Source organism: Pithys albifrons, chromosome 2 (genome assembly GCF_047495875.1).
Source record: "Pithys albifrons albifrons isolate INPA30051 chromosome 2, PitAlb_v1, whole genome shotgun sequence".
NCBI classification, from domain to species: domain Eukaryota; kingdom Metazoa; phylum Chordata; class Aves; order Passeriformes; family Thamnophilidae; genus Pithys; species Pithys albifrons.
Window position 1 is genome coordinate 107,457,196 of NC_092459.1, and position 18,829 is coordinate 107,476,024.

Sequence of the window (18,829 nt, forward strand, 5' to 3'; positions counted from 1 at the left end):
GCCTGGGGGCGCGGCTTGGGGGTGACGGCCGGGGGCGTGGCCCGGGCGTGGGGGCGTGACCTGGAGGTTTTGGGGGTGGGGTCGCGGTTCCGGTATGCGGCGGCGGCAGCACCGGGATGAATGAGGTGGAGGGTCTGCGGCAGCGGCGGCTGCTTCGCCTGCAGGTTATCACCGACGACAGCCCGGCGCAGGAGACCAAGGAGGGCAGGTGTGTTCCGTCATAATGCCGCCCGGCAGGGCGGGCAGAAGGCCTGCCGTGACGCCGTAGTTGGGCCCGGCCCGGCCCGAGGAATATTTGCCGGGGGAGTGTGCTGGGAGGAGACGGGCTTTGCCTGCCTGGTTCGACCCCAGCGAGGGAGCAGCAGGTCTGGGTCAGAGTGCGCAGGGAGGAGCTGGAAGAGATTGGCTGAATGCCCCGGGGCTGAACAGAGAGCGCCGGGGGCGTGCGGCTTGGGGTCGCATTTCCTCTCGCTTGACTGGAGGCACGGGTTGGGGCTGGGTACCCGCGGGTGTCAGCTTGTGGATACCTGCAGCACCCCGGCTCTCCCCAGTGCTCTGCTGCTACTCGACTCGAGCTGGCTGACGGTGAGGAGGGGTTGGGACAGCGCCTGCGCAACTGCTCTGCCGAGCTGCAGGAAGAGCTTTTAACAAAAAGTTTCATTTGTAGCTGCTTTCTTGTTTTTTGTTGTTTGTTTTTGTTTTCTTTTGTTTGCGTTTGTTTTGGTTTTTGTTTGTTTTTAATAGAGATCTGTTTAGGTACTGTTTATCTTTTGCTGTTGAAGACATAACAGTTATCCCACTGTGGCTTGCACAGGTTTATTGTGGGTTTAAGTCCTGTACAGCTGAGGGTAGTCTTGGCAATAGTATGTCTTGGCAATAGTTTCACGACAATTCTACATCTGTCTGAGACAGAATAACCTTATGAACACTCTTTTTGTTTGTGACTAAGTTAAAAAAGATTACATTTGCAATTTTCTGTTTAGGAATTTTATAAATAAAATAGCCTCACTGTAACTAAAGGCAATAGTTGCTATAAGAAAGCCGTAGTGTTTGCTTTGCCTCTCATTAAGTAACGTAGTTGATGACTTTTAATACTTTTCTTCACCATCTTTTATGTCTCTCCTGATTTCAGTACTTCGCAGATTCTTATATCTGCCCTTCAGAGTCATCAGAATGAAAGACTGTCTGATGGCTTGCACATATAGTCCCTATTTTTGGAGAAGAGCATAAGCATATCTGAGCTTGACGCTGCTTCTTCTGGCTTCAGCCTCTCTTGGTTACTGTACACAAATCAGTTAAATTTCTAGGCCTCCATCAATGATCCAGAGTATTCACAGGTCCTGTTCTCATGAGTCTGTCCTGCATGAAAACAGTGGAGGAAATTCTAGGACCTGTCCTTTTCATGGCTGGGAGCCATGGCAGAAACTCTTGAGGACAGTTGCTTTTCCCTCCAGCCCAGCAGTTCTTCTGCCAAGAGGATGAGACAGCCTGGACTGCTGGCTATGGTGACCCATGGTGTTGTCTTGCCAGCCTACTCTGTGTCTTCAAGAGCTGGTTTAATGGCTTCTCTTTTTAGTTCGTAGTGTCAGCTAAATTGCTGTTATCATAGCTGGAGTCCTGCTAAGTTGCATTATTGAGTTATGTTACTGCAGGCTGTGTAGGATTAATTATCAGAGGCATAATTAACTAAGACTTTCTATTTGGCTTATCACTGTTGGTGAACTTTTACTTCAGCGGTTCTTTCCAGTGACTTAAGGGTTGTCACTATGCTATATTTGTACTTTGATATAGATTCTGAACAGCTGATGAGGTTTTTTAAAAGTTTTTGGGTTTTATTTAAATTCTTGTGGTTTCAGCAGTGTCTAAACTAGGTCTTGCAATTTGCAGCCTTGAAGTGTGAGTTTGCTTTTCACCTTATTCTTCATGACTTTTCCCTTTATTCTCAGTTCCTTGCAAGTTTGAATGATGATTGGAAATATGATTTTTACTTAAATTAGGTTTTCAGGAGCTTTAATTAAGCTGTGGTAGATGAGTTCCCAATTAAGTTGGCTGTGGTAGATGAGTTCCCATTCATCTTTATCTGCTTCCTTTTGTGTGAGCTGTTCTCAGCTGTCACAAAGATGCTCAGGTATCTGCTGACAGTACTTTTAATCTTAGAGTGTTGAGCCTTCATCTTTTGAAGGACTGTGGAAAGACAGGGTCAGCAGCCAAAGTCTTTGTGTAAACTTGGAGATTGCCTTTTATGCTCTCAAATCCAAATCCAAGGAGAGGTTATTGCTTCCTCAAGACATCTACTGTTAAAGCAGGAAGTGCTGAATCATTCCAATTAATGGTAAGGACAGTGTGGCTCTTGAGAAGTACAGAGAGGTCAGTGCAAGCAAGAAAGCTTGCTTGAAGCAATTTCTCAGCCTGATAAAGCTCAAATGGAGACAAGCTGAGTGCTGTAACACTACTGAAGTTCAGGATGTGAATGCTGTACTCTTGAGACCAAGAACTAAAATTTATTTTTGAATATATCCCAGAGCAGGAATACTTGTGCATGCTAATGGAACGGAATTAGGCTCAGGTGGTGAGTACCTTAGGGAAGCTGAGGAAAATTTGGTGTCTTAACAGCACTTCTCAAAATAGACTGAACTGTCTGTCATGGCAGGCTGTCAGCATCGTTGTGACAGTCACCTTGTCACAGCTTGGTGGTTTGTGTGGTGGCTTTTGGCAGCCCACTGAGTGCTATGCAGGGCTGGGGAAACTGGAGCAGAACTTCGTCCGAACTGTCTACATCTGCTGCCAAGAGAGAGGGGCTGACAGCAGTTTGCCATCAGAAAAGAGATGGGATCGATTAGGAATGTTCCAGGTTCTATAGTTGTGCTTCCAGGCCTAGTTCTGACCTTGCTGGTTTAGCTGATAGTCCCAAAGGTTACCTTGATGCTGATATCAGTACTACAAGTACATGTTGTTAGCTCCACAGCTGTGATATTTGTGCTCTGGTTAGTAGCTGTTATAGTTTAGAAGAAAACTAAGGTATTTATATGGACCTGAAAAGAAGGGCCCCCCAAAAAAATCACCACAGCTTTGAAATTTAGGAGTTTTAATCAGAAAAATGTACAGAAAAAAAGGATAACAGTTCTTAACTACAAATATATATAACCAAAACTAGGACAGAACAAACAATTACAGTGTACCTCCCCCCCCCGAAGAAAAAAAGAACAAATCCTTTAAACGAAACTGAGTTTTGGCTCTACTCCCTTTTGGTGCAATTATATTTATGGACAGCAGGGGCCACTGCTGCGCCTCGCCTGGCTGCAAAGTCACTCACAAAGCTCCAGTAAAACAAAGGCAAAAGTTGAGGCGTGGGGTGCTGACTCCTCTGAATAACTTGCGTGGGAGATGAAGGCCACAAAAGAGGATGGGATGGAACCCTCTGACAGGCAATGCAGAGTCCTCTCCCCTGGTCAGTGATGAGAGGCTGGGTACAGGGGCTGGTGGTGGTGGTACTCAACCACTCCCCTGCAGACAGAAAGCTGGCTCAGGAAAGGGATCTGTAGCAGAATCCAAGCCTTCCTCCCTCTGATGAGCAGCATGGAGCACCAGAGCTGAGCTGGGATCCTAAGTGACCGAACTGGGGCAACTCAGCTCCCTCCAAATGCCTATACAAGTCCAGCAAATGGCGGCTTCCACTCACCGCAGCTGCCCAGAAAGTGACATCCAACCCCTCCAGAGAAACCTCTCCCTCACCCCTCATCTCCTTAGCAATCAAGGTGGAATTCAAAGCAGTTGGCCATCCCTTTGTTATCTAGTGACATGGGGGGTTGGGCATTAGCTCCCAAATTCTGTGTTGATAGGCAGAGAGAATTCCATTAAGGTCCAAAACTGCAACAGTAGTTCATGTTTCCTACTGTCTAGATGATTGGCTAATGAGGCCCAATAGAAGTAGTCCAAGGATCAGTGCAGAACCATCCAGCACTGTTTGCTTTTATTAACTAATACTGCAAAGAGACTGGCTGGCTGGGCCAATGATTGGTTCAGAACAGCTAAAATTGTGAGAGCTGCTTTATGAGTTCAAGGCTGGGATTTGTTGAGTTTAACTCTGTGCTTTCCTTTGTGAATGCCTGATTGATTCTTCTGAACTTTTTGAGAACTGCCATGGTTGAAACCTAGCTGGGAATTTAACTCCAAATAAGCTACCCCCACCCCCCTTCCCCCTGCCTGCCTCCGATGAGAGAGGACAAAGGCAGAAACTGTGGGTTGAGATAACAGTTTACTGAAAACAAACAGTAATGGGATGAGAAATGAATAGCAACAATATTAATAACAGGAGTATACAAAAGAGAGGATGATTTTACACACCAAAAGGTGCTCGCTACCTCAGCTTAGTTCTGTGTGGCTGCCAGGACAAAGACAAATGGCAGACGTTCCTGCAGCTCAGCAGTGACATGTGGTTATTCCCAAGACACAGACAAGGTGGTGGATGTTTCTGTGGCTAGCACCTCATGGTGTCCTGATGGTGGATGCTCTCTGCAGCTGGCCTTCCCCATCCCTGAGCTGGAGACAATGAAAAACAATAATGGACAAACACCCCAAAAAGGTGGATTGTTCATGTCGTGCCATGCTGCCCTCTCCCCTTAGCTGTGTTTGCCACTTCAGAGCTGCCTCCACGACTTGGCTGTCTTCGGCAGTATTCAGCCGTATTTGGCTGGGCTCATCTTGACTCAGTTCACCAGTGCGCTGTTCTGCACAGCTGCTTCTGGCATTGGCGCTCCTAGCAGGCACACTCCACTGGGCTCAGCTGCATTTGCCACCTGGAACTTCATTCTCCTGAGGGATAGGAAGGGACAGGAGAGGCACAGGGTCCGCAGCACTGGTCCCAGCAATTTCCCCAAGGAAGAAATGGAACAAAATGGCACATGTCCAGTATATGTTCACCTTTTTCTTCCCCCCAAAACCATACCCCCTAGTGATGACGTGGGTTATAAAGAATAGCAATGTAGCCAAACCCACATAGCTCTAGCTTCCACCCAACCTTCACCTAGGGCAAGAACAAACCTGGTCTACTCCTGTGGAAGAGCAGTTTTTGCTTTTTTTTGTTGTGTGCTTTGATGGGTAAATAGAACATACTTCCTTTGTTTTGTGTGCTGTCTTGAGTTTCAAACCAGTGTTCACTACGTTAAGCAACCGTTCATTTCAGTTCCTCTATGTTGTTGTTTCAGTGGGACTTTGAATGAAAAGTTTGTGTTGGGATGGAAACCATTGCTAAAACTGAAGATCAAGTTCAAAAAACCCAACCGAACAACTTCTTTTTTGGTTTTTTTTTTTTAGCCAGCTCCAACTTGTAGCTTGCATGAAACCTGCACATGAAAATACTCTGCCTCATATGATGCCGGTATGCTGAGACCTTTCTCTTATCCTAATGTGTTTAAATTGAACCTTGAAGGTCAGAATGGTGTTTGGGCATAAGTGTTTCTGTGTCCTTTTCTGAAGAAACTAGACTGCTACATAATTTTTAAGGACTCTTGCATCTGTAAATAGCTTAACATGTTAATCCTATTTCTTGTCTGATTTTGACAGTACTTACAGCAGCAAGGTGTTCCGTGTTACCTTCTTGACTTTGGCTGCATCTCTGACTGTGCCACTGCTTGGAGTAACTGTTCTACTGGATTGTCCTATAGATCCTCAGCCTATAAGGTAAACTGTTGCTTTGTTTTGAAGTAAGTGTTCCTGAAACACAACTTCTCCTACGTGTAGTTTTGTTTCAACAAACAGGAGTTAACATCTTAAAGTGGTTCTAACTGGATTAAGAAACTGGGGAGTGATTGCAGTATTATTCATACCCAGTCTGTTTCTGAAACATCTTGTGTAGTTGTGTCACTGCTGATCATTGAAGGAGCTGAATTACTTTCTTGGATCATTAATCTAGAAAATTTTCTGCTGTCCAGGCTGTCAGTGGAGCTTGGATTACATATGTGCACTCTTGCCTTCTGTGAGACGAGAATTGCATTTTCAATAAGGACCAAGCTGTATTCCTGATGTTATGGTTATGGCAAAGAGCAGCTGTTTATCTGAGGATGAAAATTGAAAATAGATAACCTGACTGAGTTGATTTGATGCTTTGTATCAGGGGAATCATATGATGATGTTATTTTTAAATGCAGATCTCATAAAGCCATGCAGCTAGGTGTCTGAATTCATAAGTATCTGAATTGAGGTCTGTGTCACATGTGAGTCAACTACATAAGAAGATGTGACATATATTGTGAGTTATGTGCTAAGTACTTTGACAGCTACCCTAGGGTGGAGTCAGGCTGTTTAATGTCTCTGGCATTTTGAACTAGGTAAAAATGCTCAGTCTGATAAATATTTATGATCAACTCGATAATTCCTTACTGAAAAGGAGTAACAACACTGTAAACATCTCTAAAGTTGAAAGAAACTGTTAATGTGGTAGGGTAGTACTTGCAAGTCTTGTCAATAGGCTGTTAGACATAATCTGCCTCAATGCAAATCATAATGAAATACTTTATACTGTGGTTGGGTTTAACAAATCCCAATTCCCTGAAATGCATTGCAACTGAACAGTAATTCCGAAAGCCAATTGGAACATACTGTCCAGAGAGATTGTGAAAAATAGAAATCTCATTTGCTAATAGTGATGTTGTAAGCCACTGGAATCTATAAGGAATAAGATGGGGGAGAAAAAAGCAGATGCAATCTATGAAACTACCTGTGAAATTCCTGCAGCTCTGGCTTATTTCAAATTCTTTTCCTATGGGTCTGTATTGGATAATATTGATCCCAGGGAGGTTTCTCTGCTTGCAAACAACTGTCCAAAGTTTCCAGCAAATGAGTTCCTTATCTGAATCCTCTGATACTGTGAGAGAGACCCCACCAAAACAGGACTCTGAGCCACCTTAGTATGGGATAAGATAAAAAGTAAAGGTCCTTTAATACCAGACTGAAGGACCACAGGAATACATGATGACATGCACGTGCTCCCCAGTTCTAGTTTCCATGGCTTTTATAATATGATCCCTCCAATCATTACTTTACACATTTCTCAGTCCAGCCCCAGTTCCACCCCTGGTCCAACCCTGCTGGAATTGAGGCTGGGGTCGGCAAGACCCTCTGTCTTCATCGTCTCCTCTTCCCCGGGCTCCTGGAGTTCTTCCAGTTTTGACTTCTAGGTCACTCTGACCTGTGTTTATGTCTCATTCTGTAGGCCTTTCTGATATCCTCCAGCTCTTTACCTTGAAGAGAGTCTAAACAAGATTAAATAACTAAAGGAATTTGAGCTCCCCATTCTGGGACAGGGATAGTGATAGAAAGACATTAAACTTAAGCCAGAAATATTAACCTACTAAAAATCTACTTTGCTACAGCTACAAGTACTTTTAAAATCTATAAAATGTGAAAATCAAAACTCAAAAACCCCTTCGGCATCACCTCTTATCCTAATCTGAAACTTTCTAAGCTTGAAAGAATGGATGGAAAACAAATTTGTGTTAGCATTGTGAAGACAACTCTGCTGTAATTCCCCTCTGGACAGGAGCTAATAATTCAGTTGTTTTTGTCACTGCAGTAATATATACTTAAAGGAAAATTTGCTGTCTATAACCAGACAGATAGGAGTATATATTTTTCTCTCTTTCTGAATTATTTGTGTTGTCAACCTGTTTTCCTTAATTGTCATGGCTTTTATAGTCGGCAGTTTCAGTTGACTTTTTTTTCCCAGTCACTGAAGCTTTAGAAATTATGATGATTTTCACCATATGAGCAGTAGGTTTGCAGTGTGGTTGGTGACAAATAGGTCCTGGATCCTGTGAACATGGGTAAATTTTGAAGTCAGACTTCATCTTTTTAAGATTCTCTGGGTGTAAGGCATTTGCTTATGGTCATATAAAGAGTTATTAGAAGAAAAAAAAATTGAGAAATTATTTCAAAACTCGGCTTAGATATCTTTAGCATACTGTTGTGAATGAATAACTTGAAATCCTTAACTTACCGAAGCAGAGGCTTATGTGTGAGTGTTTAAGAACCTAAGAGACTAAAACACATTTGAGTTCATCAGCACAGTTAAAACTGGTTTTGGAAACTGGTATTTATTTATCTTACTACTTTCTCTGTAGTTGGAATCCTAGTTGGCTTGAACCTGACTGTTTATGTGAATAAAGGCTTGCAAGATTAGAGCTTATTTTGTCATTTTGAGATTTCAGTTCAATACCCTTTAAGTTCATATGCAACTTACTCCTTTGAGTTGGTCTTTCTCTAAGGGCCTGCATTCATGTCAGGAACAATAACAAATTTCAATATGGTATGAAAGCATGTGTGTCCTAGTGCTGAAGCTACTGGGACACTTTTTCCCCTAGTTGTATTCTAATTAGTAATTAAGCTATTTTTTCTCTCTGGTGCAAGTGCTATGCAGTGTCAGATCTCAGTGTTACATGCCAGGCTTTTAATTTTTAAAATTTTTTACTTATGAATTTGTACATACCTACTTAGGAAGAATATTCTGGTACAATCAACTCATTCAGCTGAGTAAGAAAACCGCTATTTTGTGTTGTGGCAATTCAGAAATCCTTTGCATTTGTGTAAGATAGATGAACTGTTGAACTTGAAGGTGTATTTCTTAGGAACATGTAACAGCAAATTTTCTGATCAGCAGAACCAGGAAATTATGATGCCTGATGAACAAGAGTCAATATTTCTGCTTGTTAGCTGTGGGTGTTTTTGAAATATGCTTTATGTAAAGCATAGGTCATGTTTGCAAGAGTTGGCAAACTAGGAGAAAAATGATCCAATATTTTGCTCAAGAATCCTTTACATTTTGTGCAAAGGATCAGGAGGCATGTGTTCTGTTTTGTAGTTTGAAGGAACCTCCCCTCCTGACCGGTGTACTAGAGCCCAATATCAAGTTACGAAAAGCTGAGCGGTTGTGGGAAAACCAGCTGTACGGACCAGAGTCCATTGTCAATATCGGGGGTAAGCACTGACAAAAGAATCTTTCAAAAAAGGGTCTTTAAATGTTGTTCCATTGATAAGACTTTGTTCAGCAGTATATGCCTTAGATAACAAACTCTGGGAGTTATTTCTAATGGTGTGACACCCTCTTAGTAGGAACCCAGCATTGTGCAGGGGTTGTTTCTTGTGCTTCCTGAAGGAGAGGTAAGTCTAGAAATTACTCTCGACACAAATCCTGGACTGTTATTCTCTGAAAGGGAAAGGGTGTGGGAGTTGCAAGCAAGGCTCTTACTGAAAGATCCTTCAGTACAAGAGGTGCTCGTAGTCATAAAATTTATTTTCCATCTGCTTTATCTTCTAAAAAATGAGAAAAATATTTGTAAGAAATTATTTTACCCAGTAAGAAACTACTTTAAATTCCTTCCTTAGATTACACTTTATCTATCTCTGTTTACAGTGTGCTGAAGTGATTACCTGAAGCTGTTGATTCTTTTATGTTGCCTGGTTTTGTCAGTCTCATTGGAAACTCTTTAAGGAAACCTTCCTCCAAGGGACTGTGGCTGTGGCTGATTGGAATAAGTCTTCTATGAATAAATGTTGGAGTCTTCTTATTCCCTTTTAAAAATGTAATTAGCAAACGTAAAACATCACTTAAATTAGAGATGTAAAAGTTCAAACAGTGGGCTCTACTAATCTAACAGTCTTTCATTTAGTTTGGTTGTATGGAAAAGCTTGTGTTGTTAGTATTCAGTGAATGTCTTATGCTATCACACAGCTTGGCAAAAATACAGTAATTTGGCAATGATTTTTATTTGTGTGGTTGTTCAATTGCCATAGTTTTTGTAATTCATCTCCAGAACTGATAAAATATGAGCATTGGCAGGTGCCCAGCAGCCAATGTGGACTGTATCTGAATGAGAAGGTTTATCTAGTCAGTCTCTCACTGAAGAGTGATAAGTGAAGTGTCTGACCAAATGTTGTGATGACGTAGAAATTTACCCAGAGGGATCAATCCAGTGACTGGCCATTAAGTTGTTATGTCCACCTTTAACTAAGAACTCAGACCACTTGTGGGTGAAAAGCTTCATATCCTATATACATAACTCCTAAGGTTTAAATTCTTTCCCTTCTTGAGTTGGAAGAAATGCAACCAAATGGTCTTAATTTGCCTTCTCTTTTACCCCTTCCTTGTTCTTTGCTTTTGCTATGACTGAAGAACTCTGTCACTTCACTGTATCTTAAACATCAATTCTGCTTCATGCTAGTAGAAGAGTCATGTAGAAGGATGTTTGCTACTATGGTTTTATGGTCAAGCTAATCACGCCAGTTGTTTTTTGCAGATGTGCTATTTACTGGGACAGCTGATGGGAAGATTATCAAAATTGAAGATGGGGAAATACAAACAATAGCCAGAATTGGCCATGGTCCTTGTGGTGAGTGACAGCTCCTGAACCTAGTCTACCTGAAGATGTCTGGGGCAAGGGTACGCGTTGATTAAACTGTGTTCAGTCTGGATTGCTCATGCAAGGGCTTATTTTCCTCTATAGAAAATTTGTAACAGAAATATTAATGTATGTGTCTTGGGTTGAGCTGGCAAAACGCCAGCTGTCCAGGACAGAGTGAAAAGGGTTCCTCCCCCCAACCAGCTAAGGGGAAAAGAAGAGTGAGAGGAAAAAAAAACTTCAAACTAGGTTTATGGTGAAACTAACTACATGTATTTATACAGAAAAGAGAAAATTAAAAGAAAACTACAATATAACACACACACAAGTTATGTATAGTATAACAAGAAATAACTTCCCACTCCCCAGTTAATGCAAAGTGTATTACTCTAAATCTATAAGTACTAGTTTTCTGTACTCTAAGAGAAACCCTGAAAGAAAGAGAAGGTATAACAACAAAATGTTTCTACTTCCCTGAACTCAAACAAGATGCAAGCAGCAGCCTAGCTAAAACCACTACAGTATGAAAGAAATATGAGTGGAGATATATACATTGAAAGGAAGAGTGGAACAGAGGGCCAAAAGGATGGGAATGGGTGCTCTTAGATGACAAAACAGTTTCCAGCAGTAGAATTTAGAAATGTGGGGTTTCTTGTCTCATGACTACAAGGCCTGCACTCTTGTAAGGCTGCAGCATGGATGATTTGCTGGTAGAGGATCCTGCATCTTAATATCAGGAGAAAGACGAGGTTGAAGTGCAGCTCAAATAATACTCCTTTTCCTGTTAGTCCATCTAGAAAAAACATCCCTTTTAAGAAAATTGGCCTAATGTTTGTGGAAGCTGAAGTCAGCAAGATTCTGAGGTGAAGGGCCACCTCATAAAAACTGAGGACTCCTAAACAAGTGTGAGTGAAGGAAATCTGAGATAATGTGTGAGTGGGAAAGGTCAACTTATTTACAAAATTTTGACTTGCATTTTGTTGTACCTATTTCCCTTCCTTTGTGAGTACAGTGCGAAATTGTGGCTGCACTTTAGCAGAGCTCTTGCATTGGTCATGATTTTTTGTTTTCTCACTGCTAATTGCAGTTCTTGTTGAATTCTACACTTCTTTCTGAATTATTTCCTTTATTTAACAGGATTTCTGGGGCTGAGTGAGGAAAAACTGGTAGCAGGTTGTTTATTAACAGAACCATTTCTGTGGGAAGGTTAATGCTGGCCATCTCAGTAGTGCCTGGGCAGTTTGAGAAGCCTCACTGGTGTTTGCTGGGAGCGTGGGCAGTTTTGTTTGTGGTAACAATGTAGAAGCTTACCTGAGGTCTGCAGCCCAGTGCTGGTTGACAGAAATCATGGTCAGAAACTCTTGCTGTCCTTATTAGCTCTCATTAACGCATTCATCATTTTACCTCTATGATTTTATGTGTGTGTTCACATGATTAGACTCTGGACTGATTTGGAAGCACCCTCTTGGCTGCCTACTTGAAACAGCTAGTTACTAGCCTGGCAGATTATATGATCCTTCCTAGACTGGTAAAAACATGACATGGGGATCTGTTTCACTCAGATCTAGAAAAGTAGGAATTTTTAGTTTAGCGAATGAATGTATGTGCCATATGTACACCATAGAGATTTTTAAGCTACAGTTTGACCCAGGTGCCCACCAAGCTGCTCTATCATTCCTGTCCTCAGCAGGATGGGGGAAGAAAGTAAGATAGAAAAAAACCTCCTAGGTTGAGGTATAGATAGTTTACTCAAACAAAAACAGAGGTCACATGTGCCAGGAAAGTTAAAAAAAACCAAACTCAAATGTTTTATTCTCTACTTCCCATCAGCAAATGATGTCTGACTGCTTCCTGGGAAGCAGGGCTTCAGCACATGTAGAGACTGCTTTGAAAGGCAAATGAATGCCTTCCCTTTGTCCTCCTTTCTTTTAGCTTTTATATTTGACCTAATACCATATGGTGTAGGATATCCCTTTGGTCAGTTTGGGTCAACTGTTCTGGTTATGTCAAGATCTTGCCCAATCCCAGCCTACTGGAGGGGAGAATGTTGGAGAGAGCATTGATGCTGTCCCAGCACTGCTTAGCAGTGGCCAAACACTGGTGTGTTACGGACACCTTTCTAGCTGCTGATAAAGCACAGCACTATGAGGGCTACTGTGTGGAAAATTAACTCCAGCTCAACCAGATCAATATAGTTATGTAGGTAGCCTGAATGCCTTGTATTTATTTCTATTTAGAAAACCATTTTAAAACTGTTTCCTAAGGAACCCGTGAAGATGAGCCAACATGTGGAAGACCACTTGGCATCAGAGCGGGGCCAAATAACACTCTTTTTGTGGCAGATGCTTATTATGGACTCTATGAAGTTGATCCTGATACAGGTATGACTTTTGTGCTCCAAAGTTCCCTTCCACTGACAAATGTGGGTTTCATTTGCAGTTTTGTTGGACACTGCAGGCCAGAAAACAATGCCTGTCTTTTTTGTAAAGTAATTTGGAGCTTTCTGGATTAAATGAGCCATGCAAGAACTTCATATTTATTTTCCTGTAGCAATCACTTCCTCTCTGTATTTGTCTGTCTAGATCAGAGTTACCAGTAACTAATCTTCTTATGTTTCATATTTTGGTTGTCAAAATTGGTACCTCAGAACCCATGAATAAAACTCTGTGTAGCTGTTTGAGTTTTCATAAAAGGAAAGAAAAAAAGACTGTTCTTACATAAACTTTTTGTTGAGTTTGCTGTACTTTTATTTCTGCCTTGATCTTGCCGTGGTAGTGAAAAGCTGTTAACTTCCCTGTAACCCAAATCTACACAAAGTGAAGAAAGATGTATTTTGGTGCAGCTGTAGAACAAGTAGCTTGTTCTTGCTGAGTAAGGCACAATGCCTTTCATTGTGTCCCTGAGGCAGATCTCAGCTTTAGGAACTCTGCTGTCAGAAAGTAATAGTTGTTTTTGTGTAGGGTTGATTTTTCTGTCAGTTTACCTCTCTGCATTGGCTTCAGGTGAGGAGAGGAAGGCTGGCCAAATGCTAGGTGAGATGTAATAGAAGGACTCAGACTGTGTTGCTCTGGGAGGGTACAATCAAGGTCTCCCCTTTGGATAGCAGACAGCTGTCCCAATAGCTCAGTCATGACAAAAACAAGCATACACACAACCCCAAACCCTGTGCCTGAAGATGACTTCATTAGATTTTCATTGATTTTTTTTAAGATTTGACCTTAATAATTGGTCTGGTAATATGTGGCAGAGCAGTTCAGTGAACCTGCTGATGTTTTAATGCTTTGAAACTTGAATGCTTACATTGTTCTTACAGGTTTGTGGGGAAAGAGGGAGTAGTGATTGGCTTGCCTGCATGCTTCTACAAGGCTGGGACCCGAGTTTACCCTTTGTTTCATATGAGCTTCAGAAATGTGAAAATTTTGACACTTATCAATAACGACATCATCTACTGTTTCAGTTTTTCTGGGGAGTATTTTCTCCTGGCCATTCATGTTGAGTTGTTCCATTACAAGCTGAAACCTTACAGTGTAACAAGAGGCAGGAATGGGAAGAAAAGTGCCTGCTAATTTCATGTTAGTATTTGCTCATTTCCAGAGCAGGACATACAATGTTTGTCTTGTATTTTTTTTCTCTTTTTGTGACCAGGTGAAATGAAAATGCTTGTGTCAACCAAAACATTAATTGAAGGTCAGAAGTTGTCATTTGTGAATGATCTTACAGTGACCCGGGATGGGAGGAAAATCTACTTCACTGACTCCAGTAGCAAATGGCAAAGACGGGACTACTTATTCTTGATTATGGAAGGCACAGATGATGGGCGGCAAGTATCTCTTCCCTGAGGCATTTAACTTACTGTAGCCTCAGTTGTAGGAATGGACTTCTCTGCTTCCTTGGTCTTCAAATTTTTTATCTTTATAAAACACCTGTGCAAACACTGCACTGCTAACAGAGGGTGAGAGAATGTGTGGATGTTGCTAATGAGACCTGCAGCAAAAGAAATGAGATTCTTCTTTTTTCTTTAAGAGGACTTGCATGGAACATGTCTTTTAAAAGTGAAAGTGTTAGCATTACCTTCAACTCAAATCCTTCATGGATGCTGCCAGTCTCAAGTGACTTACTATTTCTCGTGTATTCATAAACAAATGATTCCTGGTTTTTCTGCCTTTTTCACTTAAGTGACCTGTATGTGAGGAAAGAGGAATTGCCTGGAGAATGAAACAGAGATGAATAAATATTCGTCTTCACTCAAAAATGCTTTCTTTTTAGTCTCCTTGAATATGACACAGTAACAAAGGAAGTGAAAGTCTTAATGGTGGGGCTGAGGTTTCCCAATGGTGTACAGCTCTCTCCTTCAGAAGACTTTGTCCTGGTGCAGGAGACAACCATGGCTAGAATCAGGAGGTGAGTATGACTTTGCTGAAATTATTACTGATCTCTGTTTAGATATTTTTTAAATAAATGAGTGAAATGACAAAAGAAACCCTGCACTTTATTTATGCCTAGTTATAAATGACATAGGTAGCCTTCCTTGATACTTGATTTTTTTATTTTGCTGTAAACATCTGGACTACATAATTTTTCCATCATGGGCTACTTACATGTAGTGGAGTAAGCTGACTTTTTTCCTGATGAGAAGAGTGTAGCTATGCTGTATTTACCTGAACCAAAATAATGAAAAAAATACTATTTCTTAAAATGAATTAATTTTGGGAATTTTATTTATTTTTTAGACTACTTGAGTTAGGATGTCCTAATCTACTATCTGTAACTTTCAGGTATTATGTGTCTGGGCTGATGAAAGGTGGAGCAGATATGTTTGTTGAGAATATGCCTGGTCTTCCAGATAATATCAAGTTAAGCAGTTCTGGAGGATATTGGGTAGCTATGTCAGCTGTCCGGCACAATCCTGGATTTTCTTTGTTGGATTTCTTGTCTGAAAAACCATGGATTAAAAGGACGATATTTAAGGTAAAAAAAATATAATGTTAGGTGACTTTTTTAAGAAAATATTTTTTTAATATAGAAATGGAAGTGATAAATATTTGCTTGTCCCGTTTCTTTCTCTTCATAGGAAGACTTAAAAAATATTCAGTGTTGTGGTTAAAACTGTTGTCACTGTCCCCAGGTAAAACAGTCCTTATATATTCATAGGTAGTAAAACAGAATATTCTGAGTTGGGATGGACCCACAAGGATCATCTAGTCCAACTCTTAAGTGAATGGCCTGTATGGGGATCAAACCTGTGACTGTGGCATTACAGTACCATGTTCTAACCAACTGAGTTAGTCTGTGTTCTGTAGAACTAACATTTGCTTCTCTGAGTAGCAGGTAAATATCTCTTGTCTTCCATCCTGGTCTCAGAAAAGACAAGGGTCTATCTCTACTTTAGCCATGCAGCAACACAGGATCTACATTTGGATATGTGAAGGCTTCACCTTTGTACCTGATGTGCCTAAACTATTTATTGCCAGGTGTCTGAAGAGCATTTGGGAAGTCTAAGCTGTTCTAATGACTACCTTAGGCATCCTGGGAGATAGCGTGTATGTTATGGATGGTGTTAGGTGTCATTTTATTATGATTCAGTATGCCTGTTGTTGTGTCACACCCCGCTTTAAGATGAGCAAGAATAAGTATATTGTAAGGGCTATCTGATGCTGAAGAAACAGCATGGTGCTTTGTAAACAATACTAGACATAAAAATATTCTGTCCTTGAAAAAATAAAAATCAAAAAACAGTGCTTAGGATGGAAGTGACATTTCAGCTAAACAAGCTCTGTGCTGTCTCTCTCTCCTGGTCCAGTGCAGGAGCCTTAACAAAAAGTGATGCTATGGGCAGCAGAGCATGATGACTCTTTGGCATCAGCTGCGCTAGAATAAGCTGATGTCTCCTGTGTGGGCAACCTTTCAGCCTAGCTCTGGAGTAGAGTAACCTTCTGCTGTTACATTTTGGTTTTTTTTTCTTTTAAAATTGCCTTTTCAGATGGTGTTAACCTTGTGTAACAGTGCTTACTCAAAATGTGTGCTTATGTTATTAGCTGCTTCTTCCAAGGAGTGTGGAATGGTCTTTGCCTGTATAAATGGCTGAGATATAATTGTGGAGAACAAAATCTTTTGTTAATTGTAATTTTTTTTCTTTTTCTTTCAGTTGCTGAGTCAGGAAACTGTGATAAATTTTGTACCCAAATATAGCCTTGTTGTTGAACTTACTGAGACAGGATCTTACAGAAGAAGCTTTCATGATCCCAATGGAGTGATGGTAGCTTATGTTAGCGAGGCATATGAACACAATGGATATCTTTACCTGGGTTCCTACCGGTCTCCGTATATTTGCAGACTTAATCTTCAGCATGTTTGACCGTCCATCCATCATGAAGTCCCACTGTCCTGTAATACTCCAGACATACAAAGGAAGGATCTGCTTGAGGCAGTTCGTGACCAAGGACAAAAAGTGAAAGAAAGTCTTAACATGCACTGTTGCCATAAAAAACCATACAGTTTGATGTATCTGTTCTCTTCTTGGTTTGACTGCTTATGCTTTGGAGTAGGTGTGCATAATTGTTAATATCTGAGGAGTATGGTAGGGTGTCTTCATTCATTATTTGTTCCTCAAAGAACATCCACTGCTTTTCCATGCTCAGCCCTGTTTGAAGTCATCTTAAACAGACATCATGTTGTCTTTAATGCAACTAGATGTCTTCTTAACCTGGAAGGATTTGTGATGTATGGAATTTAAGAATGTATGATTTGAATTGGAGACAATGGCTTGCATGTGTTTATTTCTGTTTTAGAACCTGCTGTTTAGGAGTGATTACAGTAATATATGCTAATGTCATACCATGGTGCTGTGGTAGAGGCAGCAACATCCAGAAATCAACAACATGCCTAGAACTGTAGTTATACCATTGGGTTTCTTCAATTCCTACCTGTGTAAGTAACATAAGACACTACAATTAGCTGTTAATCAACATGCAGAATCAAATTTGATTGTTACCTTGTGGGCTCCTGTGTTTCTTTATAGCATTGTGGTCATATGATGAATGAAAGTTGCATTTTCTATGTTATCATACTGGTTTAAAGGTAAACTGGCAGGAGAAATGAACCCAACTCAAACGAGATTAGAGATCAGAGTTACAATTTAATAAAAATATTACAATAAATGCAGTGATACAAAGAATAACTTGTTTCAACCCACAAAAACCAGAAGTATAACCCAGCACCCTGGGGCACAAATGGAATGGTGTTCATTGGCCCCTGTGCTGAGCCCCATGTGGTCCCCAAGAGTCCAAACTGAAAGGAAAGGAAAACCTGTTTGTGAGGATGATGGTTGCAGTCTGGTCAAGACGGGCAGTGACAGTCCTGTTGAGGTTCTGGTCCTCCTCTGGATCTGAGAGTAGTACCAAAAGTCCCCAAAACCCAAGACTGAACTGCCCAGGGCAAGGAGTTTCACAAGGGGTGATTTACTCTGTGAGTAATGGGGTATTTTTGAGTCCTTGGTGGCCCATTAGCAGACATGACCCATCAGGCTGAGTGTGAAGGTATTGACTCCCTGGTGCGGAGTTATCACACCTGAGTCATTGGTGTGGAGCCCCTACCTCCCAGTGTTCTGTAACACTCAGTTTGTAGCCTGAGGTGTCAGGGGTGCCCTGGGCAGTGGCTACAAATGATCCATTATTAACAGTTGATGAGAAATGACAGAGAGAGTGTAGAATACACAGTTTTGGTCACACCAACACAGTGATAAACTCCTCCCAGCTGCAGAACTAGGACAGTTTTTAAGGGCTAGTTTCAGCAGGTTTAAAAGACATCATTTGTACTATTTCCTCCATGTTTACCAGGTCCTGTAAGTCTCCTGTTCATTATCTATGTGCATGCTCCTCAGAGACCTGTGAGAGAAGAGGCCAGTTGCAGGAATCCTCTTCAACATCCTTTTCATGGAGAAATGGTAAAGATTTTGGGGAAGACTGGTGCCTGAAGATGGATGTGAACTCAAAGGGCCCCTGTAAAATCTAGTAATGGTAGATAAGGAAGGCTTTGGTGGAAGATTTTTAGAATGCAATAATAACTCATAGATGCTTTTTGGCATCTCCAAAGGGAATAATATTCTGTTAACATGTACTCTGCTTGGTAAGTCCAGATAATGCTTTTCTGTTAACTGTTGCAAAGGAAAACCCATGCTATTACATTTTGTGGCTGGAGAGCTGGCAGCACAAAGGAATTCCAGCCACCCCAGATAGTAAATCGTCATGTATGTACGTATGTATGGCCAAACTTCGCGAACGAAGATTTGGGAAGGGCTCTCCCCAGGTGGGGGTGTGCCCTTCGAGCCTGCGCAGTGGATTTTTTAGGTGAGGCACAGCGTGCGCAGAACTGGCCCCACCGTTTCAGTCCTGAGGTCCATCTGCCACGGCCGAGCGAGCTTGGACAGTGACAGTGAAGTC

At 41.4% G+C, this 18,829-nt stretch overlaps 1 protein-coding gene across 1 annotated transcript; it reads left to right on the top strand.

The window, feature by feature from the left end:
• Nucleotides 1–58: 58 nt before the first annotated feature.
• APMAP (adipocyte plasma membrane associated protein) lies at nucleotides 59–17,548 on the top strand. The gene is made up of 9 exons (XM_071581954.1): nucleotides 59–208; nucleotides 5,563–5,679; nucleotides 8,855–8,970; nucleotides 10,290–10,382; nucleotides 12,656–12,772; nucleotides 14,037–14,211; nucleotides 14,658–14,792; nucleotides 15,167–15,359; nucleotides 16,537–17,548. The coding sequence occupies exons 1-9, from the start codon at nucleotides 117–119 to the stop codon at nucleotides 16,744–16,746; spliced, it is 1,248 nt and encodes a 415-aa protein (XP_071438055.1). The 5' UTR covers nucleotides 59–116; the 3' UTR covers nucleotides 16,747–17,548.
• The last annotated feature ends 1,281 nt before the right edge of the window (nucleotides 17,549–18,829 follow it).